Source organism: Chaetodon trifascialis, chromosome 7, assembly GCF_039877785.1.
Source record: "Chaetodon trifascialis isolate fChaTrf1 chromosome 7, fChaTrf1.hap1, whole genome shotgun sequence".
Classification (NCBI taxonomy): domain Eukaryota; kingdom Metazoa; phylum Chordata; class Actinopteri; order Chaetodontiformes; family Chaetodontidae; genus Chaetodon; species Chaetodon trifascialis.
The window spans coordinates 13,043,800-13,056,438 of NC_092062.1; the positions used below are offsets into that span (position 1 = coordinate 13,043,800).

Here is a 12,639-nt window from a genome sequence, read left to right on the forward strand (position 1 = left end):
TCTTTGGGAAAACTAGTATGTTACTATATTATAAGGAAGTTTAAATATCTTGGGACATCCTTGCAGCCACAGTTCAAAGCAGATCCAACAGCTGTTTTATCTTTCTACACAGTCCTAATCCCACACACTTCATTAAACATGTGTGCATTAGTATGAATATACATTATGTATGTTTGCTTTTATGTTTCAAAATATGCATTTGATGTATTCAGTGTATGTGCTCGTGCCGTATGTTTGTCAGTTGCCTTTGTGCAGCCGCCTGCTGTTCATACTGTTCACTTGTGCGGCTGGTTGCTTTGAGCAGATAGGGATCCACTGTTGAGAAGTAAATGATGTGGAGTTGTGACAGGGCTCCTGAGAGAAGTACTCAACAAGGAAAAGAAATGCCTCGTGAAAAGAGGTCGTACCTGCATCCTGATTCAACAGATGCAGCAACAGCATCCCGAGCCTGATCCATTTTAACGACATCTGTGCAGAACTGTGGCTGATGGCTGATGCGTATGAAATCAACCATATTGTAAACTGGGAGTCCTGTGGTTTAAGACCAGATAAGTTAGCATTAAACATGACCATTGGACCAAATGAGCATATGGGGTCTTACATATATATTGTATGATTTTTCCTGACAGCCAAACTAGAGTGTCCTGTGTTTGTTGCATTAGCAGTACTTAGTGCCGACTGATAACTCTTAAGGCTGTTTTATTGTAGAACCAGACCAGCAAGGCGCCATTTTGAATTCCCTACTGCACAGACACAGCAGTATGTGTAAAAGCATTAGGTCAAGTGTCATATTCTATTCATAACCATGTAAACAAACAACACTGTTTTCTATCTCAGGAGAGAACATCTGGATTGTCCTCGATGGACCAGTTGATGCCATCTGGATTGAGAACCTAAACTCAGTTTTGGACGACAACAGAACCCTTACACTGGCGAATGGAGACCGCATACCCATGGCTCCTAACTGCAAAGTGGTTTTTGAGCCACATAACATTGACAATGCCTCTCCAGCCACCGTCTCACGCAATGGCATGGTGTTCATGAGCTCTTCTGTGCTCAGCTGGAGCCCTATACTGGAGGTGAATCGACTACAAGGATATCTGATTATATATATTTTTGTTTCTCTACACAAACGTGCGTTTTTTGTGGTATATAACAGTATGTACCTGCTAAATGACATCTAGATCAGTTATTCCCAAAGTGCCTCGAGGATGAGTCAACATTTATCATATTGTTGTTCATTTATTGTGTTTTAAATAATGATTCACCACATTAAGAATTCTGCAACATTTACAGTAACGATATATTGTGCTATGCTTTAAAATGTATCAAAACAGAAGAAATACGCAATACATATCAAAACCACCCTATTAAAAAGTCTTATTCAGTTATGCTGCAACTAATGGATCGACAAGTCACGGCTGCCAGTTTTCGAAGTAACATAGCATATGTTTTTCAAGAGCTCAACAGTCAGAAAAATGGTGTCTGTCAGAGCGAGTGATGGAAAGATTTGACAATGTGAACTGAGCTCAAAGAAATGCTGACATATCTAAAACCTGAGCACAGTCTGACTGAATCTGAGCTGGCCAACAAAACCAGAATCAGACAGAACAAGGCTATATAAAAGCAAGACAAGAAACTGCCTGTCAGTGGAGTCACATCTGCAGGTTGTGTCCCGCCTCCCACACTGCCTCACGTCTGATTAAAAAACCTGCAGCTGTTTTAGGTTTACCTTTGTTTTGTTTTCTTTGTCCTTGCACACCTTAAACATTTGACATATTTAACTGTAATTGTTTATTTAAAGCAAAATATTTATCTTTAAATCTACAGTGCACCTGTTGGCTTTTATTCTGAGTGATGGAGGATGAGCCTATATAATGTGTTGTATTACTTAATTAATTAACTAATTAATTTAACTGATAACGTCTGTGTACATACAGTATGTATGCATGTTATATTGAGAGTTGGGTGGCTAAGGGGTGCCACAACATAAAATTTCCTCTGATCTAGATAATCTAGATGATCTGATTTCCTCTGATCTAGATAACTATACAGTGAGTTCTCTGGCTAAATATCTTAATTACTAATTGAATAAATAAATTAATTTACCTAATTGAATCTTAACTAACTAAGATGATGTGGTTGTCGTTCTCAGGGCTGGTTGAAGAAACGCTCCCCTCAGGAAGCAGAGATACTGAGGGAGCTCTTCTCCTCCTCTTTCTCTGAGCTCTACCGCTTCAGTGTGCAGTCACTAGAGTTCAAGATGGACATGCTAGAGGCCTTTGTCATCATGCAGTGCATCAACATGCTGCAGGGACTCATACCACCAAAGGTAAGGTTGCAGCTGTTCTGAATTCCCATCCCTGGGACAGACAACACATGCGGTATATTTTAGAAGAGGATAATTCATAGATAGAAGGCGTTTTGAATCATTTGCTGGTCTAAGAAAACCCCAATCAAGGGAACTTAAACGGATGTATGTTTAGTACTGTATCGGTAAGTTTCAGAAAATCTAAGAACCTTTTTGCCCTGTTCTCACTCACACAAATTGAAAATTTACTCCAACTGTTTTACCTTATAATTTCAGAAGAAAAGGCACCAAGATAAATTGACACCACTAACGGGGTAATAAAAGCCCTAATTGTTCCACTTTGCATAACTGGGGAATAAAATCGTCAGCAATAAGTTTGTTTTTGTTTTTCTATCATAATCTCCATCCCTCATTGGGATGGAACCATCATTACAATAGCAGTGGTAATAATTAGTTAATGTAAGCCCCAATGCTTTAATCCTTTAGCTTCATTTTAGATGAGAGAATTGTTTTGTATTTTTTTGTCTGTTTTAAACCAATAAACCCCATTAAAAGGTGAGAACTGTGCTCCCCTTCTCTTTTTTAAGTCTGCTTGTTTGAACAAAGTCCTTGATCTAAAATAGGTGTAACTCTACAGGAACAGTGTGGTGAGTTACCCAGAGAGCACTTGGAGCGGCTGTATGTCTTTTCCCTAATGTGGAGCACTGGAGCCTTACTTGAGCTGGACGACCGGAGAAAGATGGAGACCTGGCTCAGAGGGAACGACCATATCTGTCTAAACTTGCCAAATATTCCTGTTGACAGTGAGGACACCATGTTTGACTACCATGTCACAGCAGATGGTATGCATGCATTGATAAACAGATGTTATTACCTGCAGATTAGATGCCAGGGAACATCAAAGCTGCTCCATGACAAGCAGAAGCATTATGCCTCATGTCACTGTCATATTTTGTACTTATCTCTGCACCACAATTTATCTTTTTAATGCATGCTCATTTATTCATCTTCCAGGACAGTGGGTCCACTGGAGCACCAGAGTGGAGGAGTATGTTTATCCATCCGATTTCACCCCAGAGTACAGCTCCATCTTGGTCCCCAATGTGGACAATGTTAGAACAGACTTCTTAATTCAGACCATCGCCAAGCAGGGCAAGGTGAGGTTTGCTCAAAATAAATGTTCTGGATGGTTTTAATCCACTAAAACACTGACTGTCACTGTTTCCAGTGACATGAACTAAAGGGAGTTGTGAACAGAAACGTTTAGTTTGTACACATCCCTCTTTGTAGTATCTTTAAGGTTTATGATAAGGGTTTTAGAGAGGGCAACGCCCATTTAATCAATTCTCTATTCACTGTATAATGCTTCATTTATTCCTGGACAGCTGAGTGAATAGACACATACATGCACATGCTTCAGATCAATAACACAGCAGCTTGGCTGGATGCAGCACGACTCTTCTAAAAGACCAGATTAAAAGTACTGTGGTCAATACTCTTCTTAAAAGCCCATCAAATGCTTCACCATGTGGCATTCATCACTGCGCCTCTGTGCATATTTGTGTGTATGCATGTTGAGATCCACTCAGATTCATAATGCCATGAGGGGAGAGTGGGAAGCTGCTGCATGCCGGTGTGTTTGCGTGAGATTTCATTTACTTTCAATCATTTATTAAAGCTCCTTCAATTCCATTTATTTTTACTGATTATATATAATACATTTTCCAGAAGCTGCTGGATCTAAATTGTGAACAAAAATACACACAAAAAAAACCTGTCACACAGCCCATGCAGCTCTTGCAGCATTGTTTGTTGTTTGTTTTACCATTAACCATTTGTTCAGGTGATTACATGCTCCCACCCCCAAACTGTGGTCTTCAATTGAATCCCTACACATTATAATGACCGTATGATTGCATTTGTCAGCTCTTTCATCTTCCTTGCTGGGATTTGAACTTGAAGCTGTGTAATAGGCTAATCTATTGTTTTTACAAATGCATCTATTAAAAAAACAAACAAAAAAACAATCTTGCTTCTCATAATGAATAATTAACAGTGATTACTAATCAGTGATTGATATTGAGGCAGTGAAATAAATTGTTACCTTAGGCCACCTTAAAGAAGCACAATAAGACTGACAGTTGTCTCTTACTTTTCATATTTCCCTCTGTCTCACCTGCTTTCTTGAGGTGTTTCAAGCTAAACTGGATAATTAACTGTCATTTCAGGTTACTATTCATTACTCGCGCTGACATCACATTGCATGTAACTTACATTATCTGTGCATATACTGTAGGTTTTCTGGTAAGTGAGACTTTACCCAGATGAAAATCATTATGCATTTCCATAGGCTGTTTTGCTGATTGGGGAACAAGGAACAGCCAAGACTGTCATCATCAAGGGCTACATGTCAAAGTATGATCCTGAGAGCCACATGGGCAAGAGCCTTAACTTCTCATCTGCCACCACACCACTCATGTTCCAGGTACGGCCTGTTCGCTCTCCTCTTAATTGTTTTAGGTTGAACAGCTTGCTGTCTCATTCCCTGCGGTTTCATCTGAAAATGGATGCTCTACAGCTGTGTTAACGTGTCGAGGGTTATCATGAACTTGTGAAGTAATATTGATTGATGTCTGGTCGGATTAATCATGTGCAGGCTTGAGGAAGGACCACTGTCTTTTCCCTGTGCATGGCTAAGCTTCTGATGGATCAAGCTGTTACTATGGATTATGTCTCAGTGGATCTTACTGTATCTGTCCTCTGCCTTTCTGGCTCCCTCGCTTGTTGCTGTCTCTTTCATCACCATATGTATTATCTTTTTCCTTTGTTCCCCCCTTTTTCTGTTTTAGAGGACTGTAGAGAGCTATGTGGATAAGAGGATGGGGACAACTTATGGACCCCCTGCTGGGAAGAAAATGTCCATTTTTATCGATGATATCAACATGCCTGTCATCAACGAATGGGGAGATCAGGTTCAGGATACTTTCAAAATTAATTAATTAATTGAAATGCTAAAATTGTACTTTAATGATCTTCCTCAGTTGATCACAGTTTTTTAGTTATGTGCTTTTGTGCTAGAATTCCATGAAAAGTAATTGATTTCAAGTCAGTTTCTAATTTATAAGATTTTAGACAACTTAATTGAAATAAATGATACAAGTCAATGTACTGATGATATCAGCAAAGACAAATGTAACATGAACCAATAATAAATAAACCCCTTCTTCACAGGTGACAAATGAGATTGTCAGGCAGCTGATGGAGCAAAATGGGTTCTTCAATCTGGAGAAACCAGGAGAGTTCACCAATATTGTGGACGTCCAGTTTCTGGCAGCTATGATCCATCCAGGAGGAGGCCGTAATGACATCCCACAGAGACTGAAAAGGCAGTTCTCCATCTTTAATTGTACCCTGCCCTCCAATGCTTCCATTGACAAGATATTTGGTGAGTAAAAATGTGCAGCTGAATCATTATTGATGTATCTATTGAATCAAAACATTTGATTAATGTTAAGAAATGTGTTATCAGCATTTATATTGATGATACCACACTGCCAGTTTGCTAAAATAATGCTAATAATAAAGAATACTAATAATGATATTTAGATTTCCCTTGTGATTTAAGTAATTCATTGTCCTTCCTTGTATGTTAGTATTTGTTGCTCAGGTAATGAATTGATAAATTTTGACTCAAAGTTAAATTTCATCACCCGTACAGTTTGCTGTGTCTGTCCCACCTTCAATTTAACAACTCCCCCACCATCGACCCTGTTACATAGGTGTGATTGGTGTGGGCCATTTCTGTGCACGTCGTGGTTTCGTCACTGAGGTTCAGAACATCGTACCTCGCTTGGTGTCTCTGACTCGGCGTCTCTGGCAGCTGACCAAAGTCAAGATGCTTCCAACTCCAGCCAAGTTCCATTACATCTTCAACCTGAGGGATCTGTCCAGGATCTGGCAAGGCATGCTCAATACCAACGCTGAGGTGGTCGACTCTGTCCAGGTGAGAAGATTTAAGTATGTTTTGAAAATGTTCTATTCAATTATATAATGTTATATAATTAAGAAAGAGTGCTACCATAGCTAGATATTCACTGGTTAAAACTGATTTCTTGACTATGTACAGTATATAGTTTGAATGCAAATTCAGTCCCGAATAGTATCAGTGAAGTATCAAAAATAATTAAAAGTTCAACTGACAAATACAATAAATAAGCCTAAATGAGTCTCTCACTGTGCCATCAATGCAAATGCAAAAAAGTATTGTACAGTATAACTGATACACTTAACATATGCTAGCTTTAGTTCAAATGCACACTACTGCATGTAAACGCAGGTAGATAACATAGTGCAGAGTTGTGTAGTGTAGTCTGGTGCACTGTATCATAGTGGAGGAGAGGCCCTGACAAAGAATGATCAAAACCCCCGCTTGTGTTGCAGAGCGACTGTATGACTACATGATACATTGAGATATATTTAGAGTATTGGAGTGTGTTGGCAGGGAAGACTAGAAAATTCTAGCATTGCAAGCTCCATTCTTGCTGAGGTGGCCAACTCCCTGTTGGTTTGTGGGCTCAATGAATAATTGAATACAATGAAATATATCTTCTACCTCAGGCTGCTCAGAGTCAAGGCAAATATGCTCAACATCCCCACTGAGGCTGCCAACTCAACTCGGACGGCTTAGACTACGCCAGGCAAAACTAATATACTCAGACAGAATAATATAACAGAATGCAAAAATATAGAAAAAAAATTTCATTTCATGCTGTATGTGCAGAATTTCTACAATCAATACACACAATCAATGTCCAAATGTATTCCACCAAAAGCAAATGAGCCAGTGTATCTCTGCTCAGAGCTTTCCTTTGCTCATGTGAATGCTTTTTGCGTAGTCGTAAAGCTCATACAATGATTCAGTGGAAGACAAAAACAGTTCTTCCCAATCAATGCTATTTGCCCTATTATATGCAATAGAGCTGAATTAGCTAATCCATTAGCAACGCTCACCTGTCCTGCTGGCTTGTACTGGCTGACTTGAATGACAGCAATAATTAAAGAAATCGTAATTTCCAGGTGCTGCTGGCACTGTGGAAGCACGAGTGCAAACGAGTGATAGCGGACAGATTTACCATGCCGGAGGACGTGGAGTGGTTTGACCAGGCTTTGGCAAAACTGGTAGAAGAAGAGCTCGGCGAGGAGCACAGGAACATAGTGGACTACGGGCTAGACAGATACTTCGTCGACTTTCTACGAGATGCACCTGAGGCTACAGGTACCAATCAATCACAAAGACACATCACTGGAACATTTCAGCAGTGTTCTTGTGCTGATTTAACTTTGCTAATGTGTTGCGATCATTTCAATGTGAACTGTTCTTTCCTCACAGGGGAAGAGCCAGAAGATTCAGACTTCGATTTGCCCAAGGTGTACGAGCCTATGGAATCGTTTGAGAGTTTAAAGGACCGCCTGAACATGTTCCTGAGCCATTACAATGAAAGCATCAGGGGTACAGGCATGGACATGGTCTTCTTTCAGGATGCTATGATTCATCTGGTCAAGGTATTTTAAAGTTTAGCCAAACTACTGTGATTAAAATAAAGAAATAGTGATATTAGTAGACACATGCATCCAAATATGTGTCTGGCCACCCGACAAAAGCATGGTCCTTTTTTGTTGAATGGTCAAGCTTTTTGCATTTGAACGTCCTCAATTGTGCCCAGACAGCTTTCAAGCCCAAAATGTTTTCCCAGTTGTTCTTTAGTAGAACTTAATTCATGGAAATGCTTGCATTCTTGCTTCCTTGCAGTCACAAAATCTCCCACTCTGTCTCCCTCACTTGTTTTCTTCCCCACCCCATCCTTTTCCTACTTGTCACATACATATTAACCCGAGTTTTGTGTGTGTGTGTGGTTTTGTTTGCGTAGGTGTCGAGGATCATCCGGACTCCTGGAGGTAATGCTTTGTTGGTGGGTGTTGGGGGTTCAGGCAAACAGAGCCTGACCAGACTGGCCTCATTCATCGCTGGGTACAAGATCTTCCAGATAACTCTCACACGGTAATGCTTACATACAATACACACACAGCAGTCATTCCTTATCCATACACTCTAACTGTAGCCATTCTACCTGTTTGATCTTGATTGTAACCTGATGATAATATCTAATATAGTTTTTAGCTCACTGTGTTCTGGAAACGTGTGTAGTCAAAGATCATCATTTACAATCATGGTTTATTGAATATTGATTGTATCTACAACATACACTGTATTTGCAAAAAAAGTGGATGTTTCCCGACTAAACTATAAGCTCACACTTTGTAAAGGTAAGGCTGTGCACCACATATCACTGCAATACGAGTATCCTGTAACATGCAATACCATCCATTTCCAATCCACATTATGCATTAGGAACTATCTAGCCTGCAAGCTCAGTGTGATTCCTTTCTGAATTAAAACCCTGGTTCCAAAAGAGTTGTGTATACAACATAAATAAAAACAGAATGCATGCATTTCCAAATGGCCTATGTTTACATATAACAGTTTTAAGGAGTGTTCCTGAGCCCGTGTAGTAATATCCTTCATGCAATCATGTGTTCACAAAGTAGTGAACCATAAAAATCACCATAGAAAGCACAACAGATCCACCCTTTAAAACCAGTGTGATGCTTTTGATTTCTTATCTACAGAGTTTAAATATTCTGTTCTGACATTTGAGAAAGATTCATCATTCATCTTTCAGGAGCAGCAATCAGAATTAATTAATCGCCGGGAAGGAATACATTGTGAAAGAAATGGAATCTGATTGGTATTTATTGTATGATATGTTTGCAGCTTTGGCCCCTCTCGTCTCATCTGTGAAACGATATCATTGTCTCCTGTGAGACTTGTTTTCGTGCAGTTGATTCATCAGAAGAAGAAAAAGTCCCCTTGTCAGTTTCCTCTGCTTGTTTTGTCCCTCGCTTTCCCTGACTCATTGTTCTGTGTCTCACTCTGGCCTTTCTCTGGCTCTCCCAACCTGTCAAATGTTTTCCTCCCTCAGTCCCCACGAGCATTTGTCGCTGTCATATTTCCCGACTGCTCTGTATGTAACAGATTTTCATGCCTGGTATTAATATGAATGAGCCTTGTGTTTCTGCTCTTGCTTTCTTCACTGCACTCTCTGGAGAACAGGCACCTTGATTTGTTTCATTTTTTCTTCTTTATCTCCTCTTTCCACACAGACAGCTACCTTTTACATGCTCATCCAGTACAGTTTTATCTCTTTTTTCATACAAGCTTAGTTCACTCTCTGCAACCAAAACTTTCCCATTGCCTTCATGTATACTATCGCTTTAAACTCTGCCACCCTTACTCTGTTACTATGTTGCTCGATTTCTTTTATGCATTCAGTTCCTCACCCTTGTTTTCATGCGATTAATTCCACCCATTAATCTTTCACTTTCACACAGTCTGATTTCTCATCCCAAGTTCACCCATAAACACACAAATAAAGATGGAGGCCCTTTTGAAAATGAGCAACTGGGACACTGCTTGCTTCTTCACCACCTTTCAAGCCAGAAATCTATTTGCCTGTTCACACCTTTTTTTCCTTTTTTCACCACTTCAACTAATAAAAGCATCTTGGAAATCCAAATGACACCTTTCAGTGTTTGCACACACTTTGACGCATACACACAACTCTGTTGCGAGGCTGCATCTCATTCAGTTTTTCATTGCTAGACATTGTACAGTATATCCATAACCAAAGCCAGGTTGGCAGATTACTGTTCAGAATGATTTAATCATAGATGATTTGGAGATTTCTGGTGAAACGATCTTAAAGTTCATCTTGGAGCATCATGCTGTATATTTTAACAGTGGGCTGAATTGTGTCTGCCACAGGGATGCTGCTGCTGTCAGAATAAAACAAAGTGATTTACAATCGCACTCTGTGATGGTGCCCTGAGTTCAAACAGTCCATCATTCCTAACTCAGACAGCATCAGTCATGTTGTCAAATTTATTCTGTATATACTCACAAACACACACACCGTTTTCCCTTTTATCTCTTTCTCTCTGTCATGATTTTTTGGTCTGACGATAGCAGAGACATTAAAAAGGTATTAAGTGCATATTTATTTTATGCATTCTGTTCTTTGCCAGCTCATACAACACAGCCAACCTGATGGATGACCTGAAGGGTTTGTACAGAACAGCTGGCCAGCACGGCAAAGGCGTCAGCTTCATCTTTACCGACAACGAGATCAAAGACGAGTCCTTCCTGGAGTACATGAACAACGTCCTGTCATCTGGAGAGGTCAGGAGCTCACACACGGAAAGACACACATGCATGCATGCTCATAGTGATATAAACTTTAATGTCAATCTTTTGAATGTGTGAAAGGCATATAACAATAAATTTAAAAGCAGTTGATGTAGCTGGCCTGAAACTCTCTTGGAATTCAATTACATGAGCAGCTTTCTGTATAAAAGATTATGTTTTTTAAGCTTGGTGTCAGAGTACATCCTTGATTTTCAAGATGTTCTGCAGCTGGAAACAGGAAGAAGCCCGAGTAACCATTTTTGCTGTTTAATTAGGTGGTCAGGGACACAGAGCTGGGGCTGATCCAACAGAGTTGGGCAGCTCATGGTCTGACTGATACTACTACACCTTTATTAAGTGGGACATAAAACACTGTGACTTCAGGATTTGGAACAAGTTAAACCTTAATGTTGCTCAAAAATTATATTCATTCGTATTTATCATAAAATTTAGACATGGATGGTGGGCCAGTAATCACTAACTGTTAATGATAATGGGGACTCATAAGCACAGACAGAGCAACTCTTAGAGTAATGCATAGAATAAAACATTTCACTGCTATGACCTCACATAATGCAACTGTTTTATTCTGAGAATTAAACAGTGCACACCACATACACAGACATTCCCAAATATTTTTATATTTAAGTCTTGCTCATCAGTGTAATTTACCAGAGATGTTTGGAGTCAGGCTCATATCTTTGGCTAAATACCAGAACAAGACTGGTGTTTAGAAGAAAAATATGGCTTATCTATTTCTCCCTTCACGCTAATGTGTTTTTCTGATTTATTATGTTTTAATGAATATGCTGGCACATTTGGGCTTTTATGGCAGTTTTGATGACCAACACAAGCACTTAATTATGGGGAAAGCCTACTGTGGGTACACAAAGCTGCAGCACTGCGTCAGATACTTACATTGGCATCGTCTAGTTTGTCCAGCGCAAAAGCTTCAATTATACTTTTGTTGTACTGCTGAAACTGACAGCTTGCGGCTCACCCATGAGTGAAATGAACATTTCATGACTGCGATGCCAAGGCAGCGACGGCACAGACAGAGACAGGAGAATACCACGCCGTCTTCATCTTGGTTTTGAGCAGTGACGTTTATCTCAATTCAATCAATTTAAAAAGCAAATTGCATTTGCCCTGTCAATACGCTATCATTCCACAATTATTTTCTCATTGATTTGGATGTAATGAATTGAAGTTGTAACTGACAGAGGGGACAGATACAGTGAGGTCTTCTCTGTAGTGCCGCACTACAGCAGCCATACAGCTGCAGGATGGCTCTTTTCCTTTATTACTCTGTGCCAGCAGCAGGTAGTCTCAAAGTCAAGCACCAGTGTTTGCACATTTCTTAGCTGCAGTCCCAGAATCATCCATTCTGCTGGATCCAGTGGCTACTGTGAAAATGGGCCAAATAAAGCATTTCCAAAACACTTTTTTCTGTGGTCTAACTTACTCCTTGCTGCTTTCCTCTTCTCCCTTCTCTTCTTTTACTGATCCCTGATCTTTTCCTTCACACACACACACACACACACACACACACTCCTCTTTTATCTGTCATCCCTCCGTGTTCCCACTTATTCTTTTCCTCTCCCTCTCATTGTCTGGTTTTCCTCCTGTCTCTCCAGCTTCTCTTGTTTCTTTCCTTTCCTCCTCCTCCATCTGCACTCTGTAGTCCCACTCTTCGTTGTTGTCCTGTTTATCACCCTTTTTCTCCTGCTTATTCATGTGCCTCTAAGCCTCTTCCTTCTCATCCATATTTCCTTACACCTCCTCTTTAAATAATCCTTTCTCCTCCTTGCTTGCTCTTCTAATCTGTTCTCCTTCTGCCTTCATTTTCTTCATCTGTACCTCCTTTTTCTACTCTCTTTCCTCATAACTCTCTTGATTCCTTTTCAAGAACGGTGCAACCAAACACCACAGCAATGACCTCATCACCAAAGATGCCATCACAATAGAAGAAAAAGGGACCATGAATGGGGAGATGGAAAAGCTGAAAGAGTACTGAGTAATGCAA

At 40.0% G+C, this 12,639-nt stretch overlaps 1 protein-coding gene across 5 annotated transcripts in view; it reads left to right on the forward strand.

The window, feature by feature from the left end:
• The window catches only part of dnah5 (dynein, axonemal, heavy chain 5), an 86,864-nt gene that overhangs the window by 33,529 nt on the left and 40,696 nt on the right, over window positions 1-12,639 (forward strand). For all 5 annotated transcript variants that reach the window (XM_070967434.1, XM_070967435.1, XM_070967436.1 and 2 more), the window contains exons 48-59: window positions 838-1,079; window positions 2,156-2,332; window positions 2,949-3,153; window positions 3,326-3,468; window positions 4,662-4,796; window positions 5,161-5,283; window positions 5,543-5,756; window positions 6,091-6,314; window positions 7,388-7,586; window positions 7,701-7,873; window positions 8,239-8,369; window positions 10,454-10,607. In XM_070967434.1, the coding sequence (XP_070823535.1) occupies window positions 838-1,079; window positions 2,156-2,332; window positions 2,949-3,153; window positions 3,326-3,468; window positions 4,662-4,796; window positions 5,161-5,283; window positions 5,543-5,756; window positions 6,091-6,314; window positions 7,388-7,586; window positions 7,701-7,873; window positions 8,239-8,369; window positions 10,454-10,607 (2,120 nt within the window). The remainder of the gene's footprint in view (window positions 1-837; window positions 1,080-2,155; window positions 2,333-2,948; window positions 3,154-3,325; window positions 3,469-4,661; window positions 4,797-5,160; window positions 5,284-5,542; window positions 5,757-6,090; window positions 6,315-7,387; window positions 7,587-7,700; window positions 7,874-8,238; window positions 8,370-10,453; window positions 10,608-12,639) is intronic.